This window comes from Hyperoodon ampullatus (genome assembly GCF_949752795.1).
Source record: "Hyperoodon ampullatus genome assembly, chromosome: 15".
NCBI lineage: Eukaryota > Metazoa > Chordata > Mammalia > Artiodactyla > Ziphiidae > Hyperoodon > Hyperoodon ampullatus.
This window is the reverse complement of record NC_136928.1, coordinates 70,688,006-70,713,644: the sequence shown is the minus strand read 5'-3', so window position 1 is coordinate 70,713,644 and position 25,639 is coordinate 70,688,006. Positions and strand designations below refer to the sequence as shown.

Sequence of the window (25,639 nt, the reverse complement as noted above, 5' to 3'; positions counted from 1 at the left end):
CCACTGACTCCGCCAGTCACCACGGTCACCATCGCCGGCTGGCCCTGCACTCCTCCCTGGAACCTCCAAGTCCAGGGCACGAGCATCAGACCAGCTGAGCCCAGGTCTCCTGGCTACATGCCAGCTGCCAGGGAGCCGCCCCCACTCCACTCCACTCCACTCCCACAGGGACAAGGCCCAGTTCCCCATGCATCTTGGGGTTCTCCCCAGTAGAAAAGGGGTTCCAACGTCAAGCAACCAAACTCACCTATGTTCACTGCAGCGTCTACCTCCCCCATCAGACCGTGAGCTCCTTGAGGATGGAAAGTGGTTTCGTCTTCATAGTCCAGGGCCTGGCACATAGTAGGTCCTCAGTCGACCTGTGTTAGACTGTGAGCTAAATTAAGAATAATACCTCTCCTCGTGTGCCTTTGGCTCTCCATGGTGACATAGCTAGCCATCGCCCGACACCCCCTGCTCTTCCTGGTCATCCCCAGGCCACCCATCTCTCCCTCCTCAGGAGGACTTCAGCACCCCCGCTGGCTGCCATGGAGCTCTTATCCAGCTTCTCACCATGGGCGCCTTGTGTCCCCACTGAGCTTCACTCTCCCCTGGGACGGGGTGGTCCGGCTCATCTACTGCCTCGGCTCCTCTGCAACTCCCACCCCCGACCCCAGCTCGCAGCCCTGTGCCCTGCACCTTGAAGGTACCGGACAAATGTGCTTCAGCTGGTTGACTGTGTACCTGGGAAATTCGGAGGAGGGCATCAGAATGGGTTGGAAGAGCAGAGTGGCCATCGGGAAGAAGGGATGCAAAAGGCGGGTGTGCAAAAGGCGGGTGTGCAAAAGGCGGGGGGCGATGGGGGTGCGGGCAGTGTGAGGATGTGGGCCCCGGTGTGGGCTGTGAGCGCGCTCACGGGTGATTCTGAGCAGCCGTTTGGAGTGTAGGGGACAAAACCGACTCTCTCGCTCCCTCTCATCAAATTCACCCATGGCACCCAGTCTCCTGTGGGATAAAGACCTCGGGAGGGTTGGTTTCTTTCACAGCCTGATATGGGCTTGTCTCTCACACCGCATGCTCAAACACACATACTCGTACACACATGTGCTTATATACATACATGCATGCGTACATACATGCTCATACACACATCACGTGCTCACACACGCCATATGTTCCTGCCCACATACTTATACACACTACTCACTCAAATACACACGTACATACGTGTGGTTCACACCTCGCCCCTCCAGCCCACCTGGTCCGCTCCTCCTTACCTCTCCAGTGTTCCCTTAACCATCGCCAGCCCCGTGGAAGCCTCCATGGAGCAGACCCAGCCCCCTCCCCTGCTCTTCTTCTGCCCGATGTTTGCCCCACTAAAACCTCTCACCCGGCATCACAGTGACTTAGTGTGTCCCCCGTGAAACAGTGAGCTCCCCAGGTCTCTGAACATGTGCATTCACGTGTGTCCCTGGGGCCCCCACCCAGTGACCAGCACACAGGAGACAACACCCGTTTGATGGATAAATGAATGGGACAGACACAAGGTATCTGAAGTTCCCAGAGTCTGCCTCTGAAAGGGGATGTCCACACCTCAGCCTCATTCAGCTGTGGACTTGGTCTCCTCCTCCAGGGCACCCCTAACCTCTCTAAAGCCCTCCCTGCCTTCTGCCCTGACCCCTGGACACTTAGAGCTCTCCGAGGTGCTGAACTTGGTTCTCTCACTTGGCCCCAACTATCTGTCCTGGCCTCTTGACTCTAGTCCCTGTAGCCAAGAACCAGCCCCGGCTTCCAAGAATCTACGCTCTGGTGGAGAAGAAACAGTGTCTCTAAATATAATATAGACAGAACACAGTTCACAGAGGCACAGAGCACTATGAGAGCACAGAGGGAGCGGGGTGCTCCCCACCGCCACCCCAGACATCAATTTCAACTCTGTCCCTGCTGCCAGACCCAGTCTCATCCTCCCCTGATCCTGAGGACCAAGGCCCCTGCGGGGACCCGCCTCCCTGAGGAAGTTCTAACCAAGTTCTAGCCCCTGAAAGGGGTCACCTTCCCTCCAAAATCCTTGACCACTTGGCTGCTCCCAGCTCATCTGCCTTGGCCTCCCACCAGGCGCTCGTGAACCCCACCTTCAGCATCCTGACCTGAACCACCTGGATGCTTAATTCACTGCATGTCAGCCCTCCCCACTCCAGCGTGTCACCCTGGAGTCCCAGCTCCTTGCACAGCTCTCTGCACACTGGTCTTGACCTCATTTCTCACCCAAGCTTCCTAAGCCCTGGACTTTTCCCGAGATCTCTCTGACCCCCTCCCACCATGACATTTTCACCCTCTCCTGCTCAGAGTATTCCCGTCACCCCCTCAGCTTCCAACCTCAAAGCAGGAGAAGGAGCCAGGCAGAACCTTCTTTACTGGGGCAGGAAGGACTAACAGCTGCCAGTGTTGACCTAACCAGGCACTTCCCTCCAACTATAGCCTCAGGGTTTGCCCAGTGGCCTTCCTGCTCAGCCAAAGGTCTGCCCCCACTTCTGCAGTGACCACCCTCTGGCCAGGCTCCTCAAGGCTGGTGCTGGGGTCCTAACACTCTGCCCCCAGCCTCCCCCATCCCTCCCCAAACAAAATACCATTCCCTTTGCCTCCTACCCCAAGGTCACAAGGGAAGTGCTGTCAGTGAAGGTGGCCAGTTATTGGCTTACATGTGGGCAGGTCTTACCATCCAGGCAGCTGGGAACCTGGAAAGTTGAGAAGACCACCTCTCTCTGACCACTGCGTGTGAAGCCCCCTGTTCTGAAGAGTTGCCTTGAGGGCTCCAGGCTGCACCTCTGCTCAGCAGAGCTGGTGGGGTGGTCAGTCTTTCCCAGGAGGGCTTTTTAGGCTCTTCAAAGCCATTGGCACTGAACAGAATAGATAAATCCCTCCCCAAGGAGGATCTAATCAATGTAACCATGCTTTAGCAGCCATAGATGCCATACGAAGGGTGGGGTCATCATCGTCATTATTAACACTGGTGTCTCCTGAAGTTAGAAGGGGCTTGATTTTTGCATTCTTTCCGGCTGATTCCACACAAGTGTGACATTTCAAATGGTTCTTTTGGATCATGTTTTGGGGAAGTTATTCTTACCACCCAGAACATGTCTGCATCTGGTCTGTAACACACCCTGAATTCCAATCAGAAAGGAACTTTTTGTGGAAAACATGGTGTCAGGTGTCCAGTGGGGAGGGGGGTGGTGGGGGCAGAGAAGAAAGCCCTCCAGGAGATCACAGCCTAGAAAGGAGACAGACAGACAGACATTCCTCTGAAATTAGGCAGCCAGGGACCTCTACTGCAATTGAGACACCAACAAAGTCTCGTGGGACCACTGGAGAGGTCTGTGATCCAGGAACTCGGTAAGAATTCTTATAGGATGGAATTTAAGCTGAGGCTTAGGGGATGGATGAGACCCTAAGAAACAAGTGTTGGGGGAAAGTTGGCCAAAGGGGCAGAGAGAAACAACCAAAGTGAAGGAACAGGTTATAGAGGGCATGAACTTAGAGAAAGGGCTGAGGGGTGTGTGGGGACATGAATAGAAGTGAAGCTATAAACAAAGGTTACAAACAGGTCCTAGAAGGCTCTGGGAGCCACTGGGTAGGAGTTTAGGAATGAGGGATCAGGCATTCCTTGCCTGGGTGGGCCTGTAGATGAGGCAGTCGTGGTGATTCTGTGGCTTGATCTAGGTCTCTGGGTCATGCTGCCCCCATGCTCAGGCTGGCAAGCTGCCTCTGCTCAGTCCTTGACTCTAAGAGACAGAGGAAGAGAGGGGGATGTTTCTGTTAGCTTTAGGTGGGTTTCAAAAAAACTGAAGGGGAAAATTTTTAATGATTTTTATATCATCTTGGAGGGCATAAGAATGTTCCAACTGAAATGTAAACTTCATTCTGCCGAGCAAATGCTTAGTGAGCACCCTCTGGTAGGCAGCCCTGGGGCGGGGACTGTAGGAAGAGAAAGGACCTTTGGTGCTTGAGAAATAGGTCTGTCACCCAGCATTGGACGACATGGAAAAGGCAGGCTGCTGAGAGGTGGCAACTGTTCTTAGGGCTTTTGTTCCCTTTCAGATAAATGGCAGAAATTTCCATTTGGACAGCAGGACAAGCAGAAGGTCGCCTTACTAAAATGCTAAGTCAGGCAAGAAGCCTGAGTCTTTCACGCTTCCCTGCTCTAGAGAACCCCGTTTCCTGGGAGGGTTTGCCCGCAGGTTGGTGGGACTGGGACTGGGTGACTTCCCAGTAGAAGGCCCATCCCTCCGACTCAGGCTGGGCGTGCAGCCCACGGGGGGCTTTATTCCATCTTACCAGGAAGCTGGAGCCCAGCTGGCTCTCAAGGCTGATTCTGAGCCCAGTACTTCTTTGGAAGCGGAGAAAGGAGAAGTGTGTATATCTGATGGGTGGGAGAGGGAAGAGGAGGAAAGGCAGCAACTGGCTTGGCAGCCTGGCCGCTCCCTGACCGGCTATGGCAGAAGCAGCAGGAGGCTCTGTTTGCATAAAGCCATCATTTGTCCCCACGGTGTCTGCACATGTCAGGCTCCTGGTCCCGAATGAATTATCCTCTGGGTGTGCATGAGAGTCTTCGCTGTGCTCTCTCAGTATATTTCACAACTGCTCTGAGTTTATAATTTTTTCGGGTCCTTTATCAAATAGGTGTCATAAATACCAGTGGAGTCGGGTGCGTTTATCACCTAGCTGGGTTCTTACTTGAGCTCTGAAAAAAAATTATTTGGCCGCACAACCTTTCTCGGGGCTCTGATTTAATGGACTCTGCTGCAAAGTCACTGAAATTCGTTGCCTTTTAATATCTGACATTTCTTCCTCTTTATTACCACCTCAGACAGCCCTTCTGGTCCAGCTGGAACGAGCCCATTAGTCTCTTACAAATAACTTGTGTCGTTTGGTGAAAAATATGCAGAAGTTTGGCTGCAACTTCATCTCCAGTGTTGGTTCTGTTTGCGGCCTCACTCTCCTCTAAGCAAAGCATCCAGCCCCGGGCAGACCCTTCCTAGTGTCTCCTTTCCCTCTGATGCCACTTGCTGCTGGATCCACAGAGCTGGTTTACCCTAACCACATATAATGGAGTTTGAGACGGGGTGTTTAGAGATGTCTGTGTGAGGTTAAGAATTAGCCTCATAGCAGCACTCTTCACAAGAGCTCAAAGGGGGAAGCAACCCAGGTGCCCACTGACAAATGAATGGATAAGCAAAATGTGATCAATACATACAATGGAACAGTATTCAACTTTTAAAAGGATGGAAATTTTCACATATGATACAACATGGATGAACCCTGAGGACATTATGCTAAGTGAAATAAGCCAGTCACAAAAAGACAAATACTGTATGATTCCATTTCTATGAGATACCTAGGGTGGTCGAGTTGAGAGACAGAAAGTAGAATGGTCATTGCCAGGTGGTGGGGAAAGAGGGGAATGGGAAGTTGTTCTTTAATGGGTACAGAGTTTCAATTTTGCAAGATGAAGAGTTCTAGAGATTGATTGCACAGCAGTGTAAATGTATTTAACACTACTGAACTTAAAAATGGTTAGGATGGTAATTTTACAACAACAACAAAAAGAATTAACTTCAAACTGCACCAGCAAGGGAGAGAATGACACAGAGGAAGTTCTCTGAGCACTTGAGTTCATCATCTGTTCATGCCTTTGATATCAGCTAGCTCTTGCAGCGTAACAAACAGTTCTAAGGTTTAGTGGCTGAAAACAACAACCACTTATTTAGATTATGCAGTTTGGGTTGGGCTCAGCTGATCTGGGTCAGGCTCAGATGATATTGGTGGGGGTCTGGCTGGTGTAGGCGGCTCATCTGTGAGGGCTTACCTCTGCTCCACGTGGTCTCTCATCCTCCAACAGACTAGCCCAGGCATGATTATATGGTGGTGGTGTCAGGCGTCCCGAGAAAATGAGCAAAAGCTTCTTGAGGCTGTGGCTCAGACTCACAGTGTCTTTTCAACCATGTTCTAGGGTCCAAAGCAAGTCATAGGGCCGGTCAAGATCCAAAGGGTGGGGCAAATAACTCCACCCTTTGATGATGGGAGGGGCTGCAAAGAATTTTTGCAATTTACCGTGCCAACTATATATATACTCCAGGACCTGCGCTAATTGTTGAAGATAAAAAGAAAAAGAAAATACAATCTAGTGCAGGAGACATCCATATAAATAAATAATTACGTAGTATGCTCTAAATAAGTAAGCACAGGACGCCGAGGTGGGCGGAGGGCAAGGGTATCTGTCAGGAAAAGGGGAAAGAGGCAAAGAGGCCTGGGACAAAATAATACTGTAACTGGTGCTGCAAGATAAAATGGTAATTAGCCAGGAGAAGCAGGGAGGAAGAAAGATCTGGGCAGAGGGGCAGAGAGATGAGTGAAAGATGGAGGGGGACGTGCCTGGGGTGCAGTGAGGCTTCAGTGGGGAGTGAAGGACTCACCGGGGAGGGGAGGGGCTGGGCGTTGTTGGGGGAGGCATCACAGAGGGCCTTGTTCCCACTACCCAGCCTTGGAAAGTTTATTTAAGCAGGGGCTGATGGGAACTTCCCTGGTGGTCCAGCGGTTAAGACTCTGCGCTCCCAGTGCAGGGGGTCCGGGTTCGATCCCTGGTCAGGGAGCTAGATCCCGCATGCCACAACTAAGACCAGGCGCAGCCAGATAAATAAATATTTAAAAAAAAAAAAAAAAAAAAAGCAGAGGTTGATGGTCAGGCTGATGTATGGAGAGAGCTTGGAGGGGAACAGGCCAGAAACAGGGAGACGGCCTTAGAGGCGGCTGCAATGACTCAAGTGAGGGATGGCGGCGCTGGTGGAGAATCGATGCAGAGATTTCTAGGTGGTAAAAGAGGCAGGACTGGGTGGGGAGGGGTCAGTGAGAAGCCTAGTAAACTGGTGGGTGTGACCTTTCTGCCAGATGGTCTGAGTCAGGGGAGTTCCCCAAGGAGGGGCTAGGCAAAGGGCACAGGGCAGCCACTTGGGTGGGCAAGGCAAGGGTGTGGGGTCCCACTGAAAGTAGGGAAGACCAGAAAACAATTCCCTGATGCCAGCCAACAGGGAGGGACCTTGAGGTCAAGACTTCTCCTCCTTCACAAGCCCAAGGCAGCCAAATTCTGCAGGGTGCTGGGATGCGTGCGGCTGAAGTCCACTCTGGAGACGCAGCCCCTGCCAGGCTCTGCCCTGAGGCTTGCAGACTATCTAACCTGGGCACCGGCGTGGCTTGTCCAAAGGCTTCCCCAGGAACCCACAGGCCTCCAAGCCCCTCAGACATTAAGGAGTTGTCCTTGCCAATATGGGGTGGGCAGGAGGGCAGTTTGTGCCCGGAGCCAATACTGGTTTCCTCCCATGGATACTCGGTCGTAATGTCCCGAAATACCAGCTCTCCAGCTGGGCACTCAGGGGGCAACAGTAAGCACGTACCAGCTGATCAATACTTTGAATGTACTTGGGGCCCTGCTGTGAAAAGGAATCCCCTGGTGAGCCCTTTCATAAATTGAAAAATTCTTCTGAAACTGAGTAATCTTGCCCAGCTATTAAATCCAGATTTCCACAAAATGAGAGTAGAAAGAGCCTACAGTTATGATGACCTGGATCTCCAAGCACCACCTCTCAGATCCGGCCCAGAATTCCCAGGGCAGCAGGCGTTGAGGCCGCAGATATAATCATTGCTGGAACCTTCATTTGAAATAAAATCTTCCAAAACAATCAGAATGCTCTGGGCCCAGAAGGGGTGGCGTTCTGTGTGGCGCTGTGTTACCCCGGTCCCCTGAGCACGGTTAACTCAGGAGGCATGTGGGGCTGCATTCATCACTCAGTGCAGCCTGACAACTGGGGCCACCAGAGCAGGTGCCCGTGGGTGCTTGAGGGAATTGAGCACCAAAAGCTGGAGCAAGTTGCCCAGGGTCACCCAGCCAATTAGTGGCAAAGCTGGAACAAGAATCAGGAATTCCAGCCCAGAACTCTTTTTCCCCCCAAGGGATTCCACTCAAAAACATGACATCATCCATCTGGCTCATGGTTTGGGAATGAATTCAGTTGGTGGCTCTTTTTGGAGCTGATGTGTGAGCGCAGCAGTTCAGCCTTAACCCAGCCTGACCCTGCAGGCCCTTCCTGTGTGGGATCCACCCCGGCAATGTGCTACACGTCCCCACTGCCACCTCTCCCCAGGCATCCCACGGCCCTAACCCTAGGCCCACAACTCAACTCATCACCCCCTCCCTTCCCGATGTCCCCCCCAGAAGCCCGGACATGGTCCTCACACACCTCCCAACCCCGCCACGGTCCCTCCAGGACGGATGGCCACGGCATCCACAGCCTAAATACTTGTCTTTCTCTGTCCCTCCGTCACCGTTGTAGTTCAGGCCTTTGTCACGTCTCACTTGGATTGCAGAGTGATCACCATCATCAACAAAAACATGAAAATTACCACCGTTGAGTGTTTACTATGTGCTGGGCCCGCGGCTAACAGCTTACCGCGGGCTAGCTCCTTTAACCTTCACCAGAGCGGGAAACTGAGGCTTTGGGGATGCTGGGTTACTTTCCCAAGGTCACACAACTGATAGGAGGCAGAGATCAGGTTCTCCCTCAGGCCTGGCTCTGAGGCCCAGCTCTCCACAGGGTGCTTTCCTGCCCCCGATCCTGCCTCTGCCATAGCTGCCGGAGTCTACCCTTGTCACCCGCCTGCACAGAATCCCTGGTGACTCCCTGGTGCCCATAGCATTAAGCTCGAGCCCCCTCACAAGGCTCTTGGGATCTGACCCCTCCTGTCCACCCATCACATCTCTGTCTCTCCCCCAGCCCTTGAGTCTGTTCCCCCGTATCTACCCCACAGGTGCCCTCCATGCCCTCCACTGGTGCTTTGGGTCCTGCTGGTTTCCCTTGCTCCAGGCTCCACGGGGAGCCTTTAGAGACCCCAGCCAATGCCCCCGCAAGACACACACACCCCTGCATGTGCCCTGCAGCAACTCCAGCTCAGCCTGATGTGGGGTTGGTGGGGACAGTGATTCAGCATTGCCCGACCACCTCAGTCCCCCATGTGGGGTGTGCTCCAGGGCGCCCCCTTCCCACCGTCTTCCTTGGTCTTCAGCAGAGCTGGAGCCCAGCATGTCCTCTTAAAGAAGGGCCTGGCTGACCTCAAAGCCCACAAGCCCTTGGCCATCCCCGGGCCTGAGCATCTGATCTTCACCCAGCGCTGGGAATGGAATGGGAGCCTCCATCCCCATTTTACAGACATAGAAACAGAGGCTCAGGAAGTACCAGGGCTTGTCCACAGTCATAGTGTCAGAGGAGGAGCTGGGCTCAGCAGGGCGTCTTGGCAGGCACCCAATGCTGGCCCAAGAGGACAGAGATGACTGGTCAGGCTGAAGCAGGGCACACTGGAGGGTAATTCCGGGACACCAGCCAGGGTGCAGCAAGCACCCACTCGGAGGGCTTGAGGTGCTGGTGGGGGACTCAGAGGGTGGGGCTCAGTTCTGCAGACCACCCTCTCCCATTCACCTGATGAACAGCCTAGGTCATTCTGGCCCAAGAATCTGGACCTCTGATGTCCGGCGACCAGCACTACAAAGGGCAGGCTCTGTCCATGGGCCCGTGGGGTTGGGGGACAGGCCGGCAGGGCGCGGCTGTTGGGAGCATTGCTCATCTGAAGGCCTTAACTTTGCAAGTGAAGGAGTTTATATAAACTGAGCAGGGCAGCTGTCAGGCTCTCCTCCTTCCCCATTCTGAGCCTTGATGTGGGTCTGGGAGAAGCTTCTGACATACCCAGGTTTGGAGTCCATGGACCTGGGGCATTCTCTGTGCTGGCCCCAGGTGGCCAAGCCACCAGGCAAAGGTAGGTGTGCATCAGGGTGGGAAGTCCCCTGAGGTCACTTCCTGGGGCCTCCTGGGGCTGCAAGCCAGGCTCCTCTGTGCTGAAGACCCAGGTGAAGGGTGGGGCTCCTGAGATGACCCAGGAAGTGGGAGGAGGTGCAGACTATCCCTGCCCCTTGCTTGCTTCCCCTCCTACACCCCCAACCCTGCATCTGTCCCGGAAGTGTGAAAGGGAAGTGCTCGTCAGGCCCCCGCTCCACCCCTCCTTTCTCGGGGGTCCCTCCCCAAGAAGCTCGCCCCAGCCATGACTGTGAGTGTCTAACATAAGGGATGCTGTTTTTGCAGGTTTTGTGGTTTTTATTCCTTTGAACCATATCCAGCCCATCTTACATCACAATGCCATGCTTTACTTGGCATCAAATACATCAGCACTCATTGGCATTTGGAGAACTTGTTGCATAGTTAAATTACAGTTTTTAGTTGTTTGTGATGATGTATTCTCTCTGTTTCCGGTTGTCAGTATGGGAATCTTTTCTCCCAGACTTTCAATTTCTGGGTTTGGTTTTTGGGGTTTTTTTTTTTTTTTTTAGTTTGTTTCGTTTTTCTGTATTTGTTTTTTTGCTTTTGAAAGTCGTTATTCCTTTGGTTATGTAGCCCCTCCCAGTTGCTGCTTGTTTACGCATTATGTTTGTGACTTCTTTTGACTGTCAGTGTTGAGCCAGTCTTGCCAAGAAACAGTGTCAAGTATTCTCCTATTTCTCTACTTCTTGAAAAAAAATTTTAATTAAAAAAAAAAAAAAAACTCTTAATGGGAACCTGGCCCTGTCTGTCTTCTCTGTTCTGCAGAAATGTTGAAGGAATTGAACCAGCAGCGCAGAGCGAAAGCGTTTACAGACCTGAAAATTGTTGTTGAAGGCAGAGAGTTTGAAGTCCACCAAAATGTTCTAGCTTCCTGCAGCTTGTATTTCAAGGACCTGATTCAAAGGTTTGCCTTCCTTCCAGCTGTGGTCGGGTCTGTTCCTTTGTAGGACGCTTTTGTGTCGCTTTTCTCCTCCCCTCTCTTGCAGGTTCCTGAAGCGTGACTCCCTGTCACAGAGCCAGTAGCCATCTCTCCTCCTTCCCCCCTCCCCCCCAGTGCCCTCTCACACACAGCCTCAGAGCAGCCACTTTCCCCGGCCCGTCCCACACAGCTTTGCTGGTCTCCAGGGGCCTCTGCCAGCAGTAGACAACACCCGGCCCCACCCCGCGAGGATCCTGCTTTCTCAGTGGCTCACAAGCCCTCCCTGAGATTAGGAGGGCTGCAGACTCCACTTTAAGGGACCACTTGCACGCTGCCCCCACTGGGCCAGCACGTGTCCCCAGCACCATCGTCACTGCTGTCGATAGTGAACTTAATGCCAGGAAAGCACATCGACCAGACCATCCCCCACCGAGGAGCACGAGGCACCCAAGGGGTCGCTTTTCCCCAGCCAGAGTCGGGGAGAATTGACTCGTAGCTAAAGCCTCATTCACGCTGCATGTCTTGATACTTGTACTCGGAGCCTCAAACCAGCGCGATCTGAGCACAGACCAGGTGTGTCCTAAACACGGTCTCTCTCAGCCGTCGCCCCCCTCCCCTTCTGCCCTCTGCCCTGGCTATTTCCACCTGAATGAGTCTTAATGGTGCATGAGCATCTTTTTTTTTTTTTTCCATTATGTTGATTTTTTAATTTGTCTGCTTCATACCCTTGCAAAGACGTTAGGGGCCACCTTCTAGCGCCTTAGTGAGGGAGAGCAGCCGAGGGGGCCGGCCCAGGGTAACGCTCCTGTTTCTCTCACCCATCAGCAGATTAATGCCGCTGCTCATTTTGCCTTGCAGCCTCTCCGGGGCAGACGCTGAGCCGGGACTGTGCTCAGAGTGGGAGGACAGGACCTCTGCTTGCTTCCCAATGCTGTGTTTGGACTTGCCAACTAACCCCAGAGTGACTGTGTTTTGTTTCAGGATGGCACACTGGCTGGCATCTCCTTTCCAATCTGTTGTGTCCTTTCACTTAGAGCTGAGCTGCCCGGCGTGCGAGCCCCGCCGAGCCGCGCTGGCCCCAGCCACGCAGGAAGGGGCAGGCTCTTGGTGACTTCCAGTCTCACGGACAGCTCGGGTCTCCCAGCCCCAGTGCTTGGGTTCTCTCTGTCCGAGCACAGGGGTCAGGGGCATGAGCTCTGGGGTGAAGGGGCACGGCCAGTGGCTTCTTCAGGCCAAGGGAGGGCTTTGTGCCGCCACTCTTGGCAAATTCTCAACCGACGGTGACCAGCAACTGGCCACTGGATTGCAGATGTGGCATCTTAGGCCTTGGTCCCTGATCCAGATCAGTTGGAGAGCACAGAGGTGGCAGGATGCAGGGACTGGCTGGTACTGAGCGATGGCCTGGCCCTGGGCTAGAAAGATGTGGGCAAGAGGGCACAGGAGCTCTTTGACTGGCTTCAGAGACCTAACATGTAAACCAAAGCCTTGCACACAACAGAGAAGAGATACCACTAGCTGGGAACCCAAAGTAGTGAACGCTTCTTGGACAGACCAAAAAGAAGGAGGAAGAGCATTCCAGGCAAAAGATGGGTTGTGGGGAATGTTCTGGAATGCAAGGAATATTCTGGAATGTTTTAGAATATTCCAGGCAAGGGTTGGGTTGCCTGGAATAAAAAATTGAGGACAGAGAGAGTCATGAGCAGTGGGGATGGGGAGATGGCCTTCTCAGAGGTAGGTTGAGCTAGGTTGGGATGGGCAGACAGGCCCTGACCTCCAGGCTAGGGCCCTGGGCTCAGTCTGAGGGTGTGGAGGCCATCAGGGTAAGTGGAGTGGGGGTGCCCACCTTCAGGTAGGAGAACTGCAGGATGTGCCTCAGTAACCCTAACGGGAAAAGATGGGTGCAGGGGCTGAGAGGCAGTCGCCGGAGGAGAGAGGGCAGCCTCTTGGGAGCTGGGAGACCTGGGTTCTACATCTGACTCTGCCACTCATCCTATGACCCCAGGCAAGTCACGTCCTCTCCCTCAGGCCTCGGGTTTTCTCATCTGTAATAGAGGAGGTTGGTTCAAATGATGTCCAGGTTTCCTTCCTGCTCTGACATCCCAGGTTGACAGTGAGGGGATGGGCAGGGCTTCCCAAGTGCAAGCACGGGGACATGAGAAGGGCGAAGTCACAGACAGGCAGGTCCATGGACCAAGGTCAGGGGAGAGCTAGGGGGAGGTGATGCATTGAGCGTTTGGCGTGTCGTGTTTTAGCCGCCTGAAGATACCCAAGTAGAGACACCTGGTAGGCAGCCAGACAGATGGATCCGAACCCAGAGAGGTCTGAGGTCTGCAGAGACAGGGCTGCGTCTTCAGCGTACAGGAGGGTCACTCAGCGGGAGAGGTGGCCATAGCAGAGCCCCAAGGTGCCCCTTCAGTTCAAAATCACAAGCTTAATTTGCAGCCAATTTAAATTTTACTTCTCTCGTGCTAACCATGAGCACACGTCACCATCTCTGCCGATAGCTGCAAACAGATTCCTTCCATGGGGAGGAAAGCAGACTCTCTTCCGGAAGGTGATTTCCATTCCAGCCGTGTAACATCCTCAAGAATTTCACATTCTTAGTGATCGGGGAGCAGCTGATGTTGCACGTCATTTCAGTCTCCTCGAGACCGTGGAAGCTCCAAACCTGTGACCCTGGAGACTTAATGTGCCGTGGCCCAAATGGCCCAGCAGGGGAGATGGGGCCCTGCCCGCCGAACCCCAGACAGGGTCTACCCTCTCAGGTAGCTGCACTAACACAAGCAGAGGGTGTGGGGACGATCTGTGGGACATGACACGCTGGTCCTTACCTTCGTGAGGGCCTAGGTGAGCACTGTCAGAGGTGGGGGTCCAACCTCTGCCGTCCTGGGACCCCCAGGCCTCGAGACTCCGACTGGACTCCCTCCCACATCTAGCCTGGGGCGGATGATGCACTCACCGCTTTGGCCCCATTGAGGACCCTGTCCCAGCCCCAGCCCCAGCCCCAGTGTGGATGGCCTCACGTGGAGCCACAGGCCAGACGTAGGGAGCCCAGTCATTCCCTACTCTTCTCCCAGCAAACAAGCAGGAGCCCCTCCCAGGTACAGGTCTTGTGAGAATCACTGGATGAGGTGGGTCTCTGCCCTCAGGGAGCCCACGGTCTGGTGGGGGAGAAAGTGAAAAGCAGTGTGACTGGGAGAGCAGGATGAGGGTAGCAGTGGAGGTTTGGAGCTCCCAGGCCGAGTGCCTGACTCCACAGCGGGAGGGGCATTCAGGGACGGTCCCTGGGAAGAGGTGGCATCTGGCTTGGATTTTGAACCCAGAGGGGAATTGGCCAGGAAGGTGAGGGCAGGGCCTCAGGACAGCAGGGGGTGAAGGCAGCGGGAGTGACCTGGTGTCCCTGCAACGCCAAGTGCGAGGTGAATACAGAGGGAATGAGGCGGCGTGGGAGGGTGGAGTCGGGTCATGGGGCTCTGTTTTAAGCCTGGGGTGTCATGGTCAGACTTGCAATTCGTAAGGATGACACTTGGACCGTGAGCGGGAGAGCCGGGTCTCAGAGTGCCCTCTGGACCAGCCTCTGATTCCCCTTCGGCCCATCAGCGCCCCATCAGCACCCCCACCCCACCAGCCCCGTGGCCGTGCAGACTTCCTGCCCAGAGCCCCATTCTCCAGGCTCCAGGCCGACCTCCACTGTGTCCACCTGTTCCTCCTTCACCTGTGCTCATACTTTTGCTGAGGCTGCAACAGCTTCTTGCCCTTCGTCTTCCCTTATTTAGTTTCAAACTCGTCTTCTTCCTCTGACAAGGGCAAGACCCAGCCCACAGGGAGACTTGCTGAGATGTCTAATGTCATCCTGCAAACCCTCCCACTGACCCTGAGGGGCAGGTGCCGTTAGTACCCCCATTCTACAGGGAAAGGGCTGGAGGCAAGAGAATTGTAGGTAAACAGTAGATCTGGGATTTGAACTGAGGTCTGACTCCAAAGCTCATGCTCTTACCGTCATCCATTTGCTAACCCAGGGAAGAACAAAACTGCACTTTTTGTTTGTGCACAAAGTTTGTAAGGAAGGGAAATAAAATCTCAGTGTTGACAGTGTAGACAGATATGCAAGGAAAAGGGACGCAGAGTGTGTGTGTACTCGTGCACGCGTGTGTATCTATTAGAAACACTTGTAAACTGGCCACAGGATCTGCCCAAGAGAAGACACAATCCCCCCCGAGACAGGCACCTAAGTGGCAGGACCTCTCCCTCACACCCAGGAGGGGCCGGGTCCCCTGGAGTGAGGGCTGGAAGGGGCTCGAGGAGGCCAGGAGAAGAGCGCATGAGGCCATGGGGAAGCTCAAAGCAAAGCCCAGGCTGAGACAGCTGGGCTGCCCCATCATCCATCTGTTGCCCCATCTGAGTCCCTATGAATCAGGCGAAAACCCAGCAGGAAAAGGAGCTGCAGCTCTGTCTTTGGATAATGTGAAGGCTAGTGCTGCATAACAACCAGGCCTCACCTGCATCCCGGCTGGAGGGGGAACCCCAGGAGGACTGAGTGGAGGAGAAGACTGTGGGTTGAGCCTCCTTCCAGGTTTCAGGAAGGAAGAAGGATAGGTTTGAGCAGACTAGACCTAGTGGAGTCCTGGGGATGCAGCCCCCAAGTCACAAGAGTCACTTCTCAACCCCAGCAAGCAGGGCCTAGGTCTGCCCTGGACTTTCTCTTTGGGCTCATGGAAGAGAAGTCCCTTCACTTGTCCCCCAGGAGCCAAGGAGCTCTGGGGGATGGTTGGTGCCACCAGGGGCACTGGCTGCCCTCACTGGCTGGGTGGGCTGCAGGCCCCATCAGAGGGGACGGGACTGTTCTTCTTTAGAGACAGCAGGGACACTGCCCTCCCTGCTGGGAGTGTGGGAGGAAATGTCCAGCCCCAGAGGAGCACCGCCCCCTGGTCCCACCAGATAGGACAGAGACCTGGCATTCTACCTTCCAGCGGAAACCTTCATCTCGCTAAGCCTGTTGGAGCCACCGACGTGTTTGAACTGTATCCTCTTTTCATAGTAAATGAAAACAGATGGACAAACTGATTTTGTGCAGGTTGATTTTCACAAGCCCCATGTGTAGACTCTGGGCTTCTCACGCCAGCTCCCTCTCCAGAGGAGGCTAAAAGGATCTCTCTAATTGAGTGGCACAGACCCGGGATGTAGGGGAGCCCAACAGACGTTAACGCAGTAGTCAAGCCATATGCCTTTGCCCTCCTTCCCCGAGACGCCGGGCATTTGTGGGTGGCAGTCGGCCCCCTTTTCTAGGAGAATAGAGCAGTGTGACTAGAAGAGCAGATAGTCACACATCTCTAATGCTGACAGAATGACATGAGCCAGACTTACTGCCAGGAAAGTCCTCAGACACAATGAGTCTGGTGTGTGCTTGTGTTCGTGCCCTGGAGCTGATGACACGCTTGAGTCCCTCTCCTTGGGGCAGGGTGGGCATCACGTCAGGAGGGTGGGGTCACCCTCCTGAGCAGAGCAGCGTACCATCCACGTTCATCCCTGCTCCGTGACTGTCCCCACCCACCACTGCCCCAACAGTTCAAGGTCCAGCTTGCAAAATGAAAGCATCTGATCACTGAGGTGCGCGAGGGGTAGATGAGGCACTCTGTCCTGAATTCTGGAGAAGGCAGTTCTTATCCCACGTGAGTGAATTGTTCATGGTGGGGTCGCAAACATCCTAATATTGGGGCTAAGGCATTCCCAGCACATCCACAGACTTAGACCTGCCAAGCAGAGGCTGTGTCCCACACCCTAGAGACACACCCCATCTTGGGAGAAGGTGACCCCAGGAAGTTTTAGTCTTTTGATAGAACCTGGGGGCCCTGTGTGGACTGGGCAGCTCCAGCCTGACCCTCACTGCCATGCTCCGGCCCCCAGTTGTCAGGTCCAGAGCCCCACCCTGATAAGGCTTGGGCTGCCCGATCCTGCCCTGTTCCCCTTCTCCAAGGTCATATCATGACCCCGATTGCCCAGCAGCTCCCCAGATACTCCATGGGGCTGAGAGAAATGGGATGCTCAGACCCCCAAAGCCAGCTCAGCACAGGGACAGAATGGTTATCTGGGTAGGACACAACTCCCCACTGGTGACCAGGGCCACCCATCAAGGGCGATACCTCCCAGGGGGTCCTTGCTCAGAGGGAAGTGGTCTAAGGAGCACAGAGGTCCCGTCCCAAGACAGTCTGATGGTCAGGGTTGGAGAGTGGCCACTGGCCTCCCTCTGCTCCCACAGCTGTCCGGCCACACAAGAATGCCTGTGTGGACCGTAAACATGCCTGTGCAGGGAGCGGCACGAGACCTCACTGTCGGGGGCCTCTCTTCCTCCTGATCTTGAACTCAGTCACGGGACAAAGTCTCCATCCCATCCCCAAGAGTTCCTCATTCCGAGAGGAATGGTCAGTCAGCTCACAGTGTCTGGCATCTGGCCCCAGGGGCCTCCAGCCACTCCCCACAGGTTGCCCAGCGGCCCCCTCCTCTCCACAGGTTGCCCCCATGGGAAGTGGGGGGTCTGGAGGAGCAGAACCTCAGCTGAGCATCACAGGAGCAGCAGTCCTCTTGAACCCTGGACAGCACCTGCAACGGTTGACATCCCGTGAGCCTCCCCAAGCAAACCCTTGGCTCCTAGCCATGCGAGCATCACCTTGTCCCCAGGACCCTCTCCCTGGCTCAGACTCTGGGCAAGACAACATCTCCCCACAAGTGCAGCCATGCAGGTCCCATCAGACCTATCACTCGGGGCCGGGGGCTCCACCGGCCTTCCATCTACCCAACACCCCTCCTCACAGGGTTGTTCCTTGGTTCTCAGGGTCACAAGTCACATGCGTTTCAGTGCGTGTGTACGCACGTGCGTGTGCACATCCTAAAGTCCCACCTCAGCGCTTCACTGATTTTGTGCTGAGGACTCGTGGGGAGACTGGAGGGCTGGCCAGAGGGGGAGGCAGCAGTGGCTGCGAGCCTTGGGAGAAGGGGGGCGGCCCTACTTTGGCCTCATCAGCCCTGCCCTGGCTGTGGCCCAGCGTGACCCCTGCAGAGCAGGAAGGGCGTGGAGGTGAGGGTGTGGAGGCCAGAGAGTGGCAGGTAGGAAGGAAGGCAGAGTCGAGTGAGAGGTTGACCAGATGGCCCCGGAGGCCTGGGGTGTGGAGAATGTCTGTGGTTTCAAGTGATCACGTAATAAACCATTTTTATACTTAACAAAGTCACCCAAGCATGGGACTCCATCCTGACAGCGGAACACTGGGTGTGTTAAGACACTTTAAAACCCACACACGCTGTGTACATCTATGGGTTTGAGAAGGGGCTCTGCTCAGACCCTCTGTTTAGCCTGTACCTTTCCGCTCAGCTTTCTGGGCCTGCCCAGGGCTCGAGGCAGAATGAAGCCTTCAGGGCCCCGGTCAGATGAGCCATCTTACGTGGAGGTGCAGAGTGGCACCCCTGGGAGGGGGGCCTGGATGCAGGCTCACTGCTTCACCTCTTCCCTGCCAGGTCATATTTGCATTGTAAAGGTCGTGGGAGGCCAGTGCCTAACCAGAGAGAATGTTGCTCAGACGGGGGCATTTCAGGTTCTGTCGTGTAGAGCAGAGTCTCCCGGAAGGTGTTTTCCAGCCTCTGTCACGTGAACTCTATGGGACTTTGGACCTCAACCAGTTCAGTCCTCTGTTTTGCAGATAAGGAGCCTGAGGGCCAGAGGGACCAAGGCTGCCCGCCTGTCGGTGGCAAAGCTGGGGCACCCAGGTCCCCTAACTCCCTGCTTACACGGGAGTCGGCCTCTCTCTGGGGCCAGCCTGCTCACCCGCCGGACACCTGCACACCCCCACTGCCAGCCACAGGTGCACCCAAGGGACCAGTCACAAGAGTCTCGGGCCCTGGCCTCCACAGGACAGGGCGGGGAGGCAGGGCGAGGAACACAGAGGTCATTTCCCAGCACGTGGCTGAACCCAGCCCCCCGGGCAGGAGCAGGCTCAGTGCGGGAAGCAGGACAGGTCAGAGCGGCCGAGACCGCGTGCCAAGCCGATCGCCTCTGAGAACCCTGCCTCCCTCTTAACTCTCTGGGTGTTTCTCCTCTCGGTCACTTCTCGAGTGGTGTTATTTTTGCTTCATCTTGTCTGTTTCCTTCCAGGTCCAGCTTTAGGGCGCGGCTGCCAGGCCTTAGGAGCCTTTGCAATGGTTTTGTATTTCTGTAGACACCAGATCTAAACATATTTATATATCTGTGTCCCTCCCCCGCTCCCCCCAGTCCACAAGCCCGATGCACACTCTACACGCAGGCCACTCTGACCTCTGACCCCGTGTTCCATGTGGCAGGAGGCCCCGCCCCGGGCCAGGTCCGAGGTCATGGCTGCTGGCTGTCTGTGGCGGAAGTCCTTGGTTGTTCCCCCTCCCCACCTCCTGGCTCTAACCATTCTGTCCGTCTATCTCGTCTCGTCCTCAGTTTCCAAGCAATGTCATGAAGGGCTTCCTTTCCATGCCTAAAAGGAAACAATATGTTTTTGGAAAGAGGTGGGGCTGGAGTCGGGGTTCCGGGACGGCTTGGGGCCCTCAGTCTTCGGGGCAATCAAGGGATTGGCTGTGATCACAGAGGTTTGGGAGCCTCAGTCATGCTGGAGACTCTCCCACTGAAGGCAGACGGGCCCCGCGGCCCGGGACCTGCTGGCCACGTTTTGTTTGGCGGAGACGCCGGGGTCAGCAGTGGAGCCGAACCGTATTGTTTCCCTTTGAGGCCAGTCCTGGTCCTCGTCCCCATCCACAGCTCATGCTTTTTGATTTGCATCTTTTTTTGCATGGACATGCCGAGTAGTGATAAGCAGGGTTTTCTGTTCTCCTGGGCGTCTCTGGTCAGACTCTTCTCTTTCAGATCCCGTGTAAGGTCGCTAGGTTCAGGTGTGTCATTGCTGTGTCCCTTGAGTCCTAAAACGAAGGGCGTGACCGAGGTGTGCAGGGAGACCTAGCCCTGTGAGGAGGCGGCGCCGTGGCCGCAGGGCGGCAGGTAAGGACACCCTGGTCTCTGTGCCTAGGTCGGTGCAAGACGGCAGCCAGTGCGGCCGGGAGAAGCTGGAGCTCGTCCTGTCCAACCTGCAGGCCGACGTCCTTGAACTGCTGCTGGAGTTTGTCTACACGGGCTCCCTGGTCATCGACTCGGCCAACGCCAAGACCCTGCTAGAGGCAGCCAGCAAGTTCCAGTTCCACACCTTCTGCAAAGTCTGCGTGTCCTTTCTCGGTGAGCCGCAGGGAACAGTGCTGATGTGCAAACAGTTCAAAAACAGCAAGGATTGAGAGGGAAGGGCTGTGCGTGCCCAGCCAGACCGCCTCAGGGTGTAGCGGGATTCCACAGCAGTTTTAAGGTGATAATTTGGGTAACTGTGCACAAAGGCCTCTGCTCACCGGTGGACAGAGACGTTCTCTGCATTGCTCCTCTGAGGGCTGGAAAGGCCACACCGGGACCCCGGGCAGCCTTGTGAGGACAAATGGACCGAGAAGCCTGTGTGAATGGTCTGTTCAAGGGGAGCCTGTGTCCTGGCCTCGCAGCCCTGCTCTCTAAACACTAAACAAAGTTGCTTCTATTAGACCCAACCCAGAGAACCCACTCACTTTACAGTTTGGAGCTGCCCAGTTTGGTGAGAGCAGGGAGAGGGAGGGGCAGAGACAGGAGTCCCCAGAACCGGCCTGAGTGTGGAGTGAGAGACGTGGGGATGGGAGCAGGTCAGGTGGGGATGGCCAGGGGCCTGAGACGTGACCTCGGGGGAATGAGCCATCTAGAAGAGTCAGGAACCACAGCTCCTGAGTTGGGCCCACAAAAGTGATGGGCCTCCTGGGACCCAGACACGTCTAGACTAGAATAACCATTAGTCGGATCTCAGGAGCTCTGGCCAGACTGACCCCAGGTCTGGAAGTCAGGTTGGGTGAGGCCGAGACCCATGGGAGGTGGTGGGTGGGCTTATAAGGGGAGTTCCTGCTGCCATGACTCTAAAGTAGAAGGCTGTGACCCCAGACGTGCCTGTCACAATTATGGCAGACACCATGAGCCTCAGTGTGACCCCCCAAGCCCAGGCCTCTTTCACTCACAGGCACTGAAAAAGGTCCGAGCCTGGCACTGACACTCCATACCTCAGTCTCGGCCCTTCTGCTGGGACCTGCAGGAGCAGAGGGAGGCCCCGGGGAAGTGAGCATGAGACGGGGCAGAGAAAAAGCCAGAAAATGGATCTGAAGACCCAGGAACACAGGAAATGGGCTTGTGGGGACGCTGAATGCTGGAGGCAGGTCACAAAGACATGAGCTCAGAGAGGGATCCAGAGTGACAGGCGCTGGGAACGGGATGTGACCCCTTCCAGGGCCCTGCAGTCAGTGGTCCCGTCCTGTGCTCTTGCCCCCAGAGAAGCAGCTGACGGCCAGCAACTGCCTGGGGGTGCTGGCCATGGCCGAGGCCATGCAGTGCAGCGAGCTCTACCACATGGCCAAGGCCTTTGCGCTGCAGATCTTCCCCGAGGTGGCGACCCAGGAGGAGATCCTAAACATCTCCAAGGATGACTTCATCGCCTACATCGCCAACGACAGCCTCAACACCAAGGCCGAAGAGCTAGTGTACGAGACCGTCATCAAGTGGATCAAGAAGGACCCCGTGTCCCGTGCGCAGGTAGGGCCCGCCCCACCCCCACCCGGCTTCCCCCTTCTCCCTCACAGTACAGGGCTGGTGTCTGGAGCAAGGGGCCGGGAAATTAGAGGAGGCGGGGCTGCCTGGTCTGACCAGCGGTGGGAGCCTCTGAGAGCCAGCAGGCCCGGGTAGGGAGGCTGGACCAGCTCCCGTGGGTGCAGAGAAGTGAAGGGAGATGAGAGATGAGAAATCAGGCACTAGAGGGTTCTCTAGGGCTGGCCTTACACCTGAAGGAGACCCAAGCCAACCGAGAGGCCGCAGGGCCAGGTGGGCAGCACCAGGGCCCTGCAGGGAGAGGAAGTGTGTGCCTGAGCCAGGGTGCCCTGGGCTCCCGTGAGCTCGGACCCAGCAGGAGAAGCCCCACCTGTGCTCTGGCTGTTGAGAGGGTGGAAAGCACCCGGACCACGTGGAAACCACTGCTCGCCTGATGGGAGGGAGGGCGAGCCCCTCAGGGGAGACAGCTGAAGAAATCAGAGCTGGAGCCCAGGGTGGAAGGAAAAGAGGGCAGGGTCCCCAGGAGGGCCCCTGAGTTACAGGAAATCAAGCACAGCCCGGCAGGATCTCCGGCTGACAGCCTTGCTTAGAACGGAATTACCTTGGTTCTAATGTGTGAAGAGCCCCTGGCAGTTAGTGCAGACACACAGGTAGCTCCCAGGAGAGCTCAGAGTCCCCCCCAGAGAGCAGCAAATGGGAGGACGGAGTCAGGGAGGCGGGAGCCCAGAACGAGCTGAGGCAGCTGAGTGACACGTGACAGGGGCTACTTTGTTGCGTGTGGACCAAGAAGAGGCATGAGGGAGGGAGGGATACAGGATGGATACAGCCCTAGTGGATACAGGGTGCAGACATGGCTCTCCGCCTCTGCCGCAGCCACTGGGCCCAGGAGAAGGCGGTCCTCTGACTGATCAGGCGGGGACAGGGCAAGATTCATTTTCAGAGGAAGGAAGTCAGGTTGGGTGGCTGTAATAATGACCACCACCGTCCACCACAATGCCCGAATCTGTCTCCAGCCCAGACCCCTGCCTTTGATTGTCTACTGGACACCTCCAGCCTGTGTCCCCCAAGCCCCTCTAATTCATAAACCCCCAGACCTCCACACGTGTTGTGTTCCTTATTTCACTTCTGCCCATGACCCATGGCAGACGTTGAGAGTCCTGCCACACCTTCCACCTCCACTTGGCCACACACCACTGCCACTTGTGCCTCCTCTTACGAGAGCCAGCTTCTCTCTCTCCCCATTCAAGGCCCCTGATATCACCAGGATGACTGCAGTCGTCTCCTGAGAGGTTTCCCTGCCTTCAGTCTCCTCCTTCCAAATTCATTCCCACCCTGCAGCCTCGTGGTCTTCCTAGGAGCATGTTTGGTCCTGTAATTTCTCTGTTTAAAACCCCTCATGAGGGAATTCCCTGGCAGTCCAGCAGTTAAGACTCGGCACTTTCACTGCAGAGGGCACGGGTTCGATCCCTGGTCCAGGAACTAAGATCCCACATGCCACGTGGCACGGCCCCCAAAAAACTTTTTAATAAAACTTTTAAAAATAAAAATAAATAAAGTAAAACCCCTCATGAGTGCTCCCATCCACTCTGCAAGAAACACTACACAGCCCTTGGCAAACAAGGCAGGAGGTCAGCAGAGGCCAGTGCCTAGCTGACCTCTCCAGTCTCATTTCTCCCTGTCTGCTGCCCAACGTCCAGCAGAAGCCTTCTGCATCCAACCCCACAGAATCCCCCAAATGCAACACTCTCTTTCACACTCCGACGCCTCTGCGTGTGCTTTGAATCCCTCCTCCTCCCCTCCCCCCCACCACCCCACACCCCCGCTCCGCCTTAGGCCTGGAAAAGTTGGCAATCCTTCCACACCAGGCTCAGATGGCACCCACTCTGGGGAGCCTCCTCTCCTGCACTCCCACAACCCCTAACTAGACTCTTGCTGTGGGGAGAGTCCTTTTATGTGATGGATTCCCTCCCCACCCTTAAACTGTGTACACCTGGAGGTCAGGGACCAGGTCTTACTGGTCTTTGCACCCCCAACAGCACACTCAATGCGCGGCAAAGAGTGGTCACCAATTAGTTGTTGGGTGAAACTCAAATAGAGTGATGAGCAAAGAGTTTGCCAGACAAGAGGGAGATTCACATCGGTCCCTGAAAAGCCTTTAATGCAGGTGAGGCGGCTGCCGGTGATGGGGAGGCACAGGTTCTGATGGTTATGACTCGCAAGCTCGATGATCACCATCAGCTCTCCTGGGCCCTCCCACCCCCTCCTGAGTTCCTCCCCCACCTCGTCAAGGATCAGGATCCTCATTTCAGTCCCCGGCAGCCTGGTGTGAAGCAGAGGCCCACGACCTGGGTGGAGGCAGGGAGAAGGTGCTCCAGAGACCGATGGGTGGCCCACCCCAGGGTCAGCCACAGCACGCCAGACCTCCCCCTTCCATCCCTCCTCGCCTCCTGTTGCCGGGAGCGCCCGTCAGCTCTGCCTGGGCTGGGGTGAGCAGTGTCGACACTCCCAAGCCAAATGCGCACTCGAATGACCCCTTTTGCCCAGTCCCACACCTCCCCCTGCTTCCTTCTCAATGCGCCTCACAAGAGGTGGCGCCACCTTATGACCTAAGGAGACCCCATGCCCCCTTGACCCCGCAGTACTCGGCGGAGCTCCTGGCTGTGGTCCGCCTCCCCTTCATCCACCCCAGCTACCTGCTCAACGTGGTGGACAACGAGGAGCTGATCAAGTCGTCAGAAGCGTGTCGGGACCTGGTCAACGAGGCCAAACGCTACCACATGCTGCCACACGCCCGCCAGGAGATGCAGACGCCCCGAACGCGGCCCCGCCTCTCAGCAGGTACAGCGGGATATGCCCCGAGCCCCCAGAGGCAGGAGCCACGCCGTCAGCCCAACTCTGGGTGGTCCCCCAAGGAGTGCCAAGTACAGGTGCTGACACAGTGTCAGGCTATCCCAAGGGTACCCATCCATGTCCCTGCAGGTGTGGCCGAGGTCATCGTTTTGGTTGGGGGCCGTCAGATGGTGGGGATGACCCAGCGCTCGCTGGTGGCCGTCACCTGCTGGAACCCACAGAACAACAAGTGGTACCCCCTGGCCTCACTGCCTTTCTATGACCGCGAGTTCTTCAGCGTAGTCAGTGCCGGGGACAACATCTACCTTTCAGGTGAGGCCCCTCGGGGCTGGGCTGGGGACCGGGCACAGACTTCCCCCGGGGGCCTCTCCCCGCACCAGGGTTAAGGAAGGCCAAGGCCACAAGTGTCTACTTTGCAGGAGAAGCCTTCTCCTCCTGCCCCCGGGGCTGCACCTGCCCAGCCTGGGGCCCTTCCTCACTCCCTGCCCACTCTCTGGACCTCCCATACTGCCCACAGGTGGGATGGAATCAGGGGTGACGCTGGCCGATGTCTGGTGCTACATGTCCCTGCTCGATAACTGGAACCTCGTCTCCAGGATGACGGTCCCCCGCTGTCGGCACAATAGCCTTGTCTATGATGGGAAGATTTACACCCTCGGGGGACTTGGTGTGGCAGGCAATGTGGACCACGTGGAGAGGTAAGGAGACCACAGTCACGACAGGGGCATCCTCTGACATCTGCTGAGAGCTAAAAGCACATCACTCCTCCTCCCCAAACCCCACCCAGTTAAGACCCACTGGAGACTGGACTTTTATTTATTTATTTATTTATTTATTTATTTATGGCTGCGTTGGGTCTTTGTTGCTGCGTGGGCTTTCTCTAGTTGAGGCGAGCGTGGGCTACTCTTTGTTGCGGTGCGCGGGCTTCTCATTGCAGTGGCTTCTTTTGTTGTGGAGCACAAGCTCTAGGCACGGGGGCTTCAGTAGTTGTAGCTCATGGTCTCAGTAGTTGTGGCTCGCGGGCTCTAGAGCGCAGGCTCAGTAGTTGTGGTGCACAGGCTTAGTTGCTCTGCAGCATGTGGGATCTTCTCAGGCCAGGGATCGAACCCGTGGTCCCCTGCATTGGCAGGCAGATTCTTAACCACTACGCCACCAGGGAAGTCCTGATGGTGGAGTAGAAGCAAGAAGGGTAACAACTGCCCAGCCACCAAGACGGGACACTCTTGTCCCATTCAGGGGGCCTGACAAGCTGGAGGCATGAGAGCCAATGGTGCAAAAACACAGGATGGGCTTGGATGCCCTGACCAGGCACTT

The 25,639-nt window shown here is 55.7% G+C and overlaps 1 protein-coding gene across 1 annotated transcript in view; it reads left to right on the top strand.

Moving 5' to 3' along the window:
- Positions 1 to 25,639, top strand: part of KLHL29 (kelch like family member 29) — a gene marked incomplete at its 3' end in the record, with an annotated part of 307,756 nt that overhangs the window by 274,687 nt on the left and 7,430 nt on the right. The window contains exons 6-11 of the mRNA XM_079720794.1: positions 10,659 to 10,797; positions 19,848 to 20,050; positions 21,204 to 21,463; positions 24,115 to 24,313; positions 24,455 to 24,637; positions 24,843 to 25,023. Of these exons, the coding sequence (XP_079576920.1) occupies positions 10,659 to 10,797; positions 19,848 to 20,050; positions 21,204 to 21,463; positions 24,115 to 24,313; positions 24,455 to 24,637; positions 24,843 to 25,023 (1,165 nt within the window). The remainder of the gene's footprint in view (positions 1 to 10,658; positions 10,798 to 19,847; positions 20,051 to 21,203; positions 21,464 to 24,114; positions 24,314 to 24,454; positions 24,638 to 24,842; positions 25,024 to 25,639) is intronic.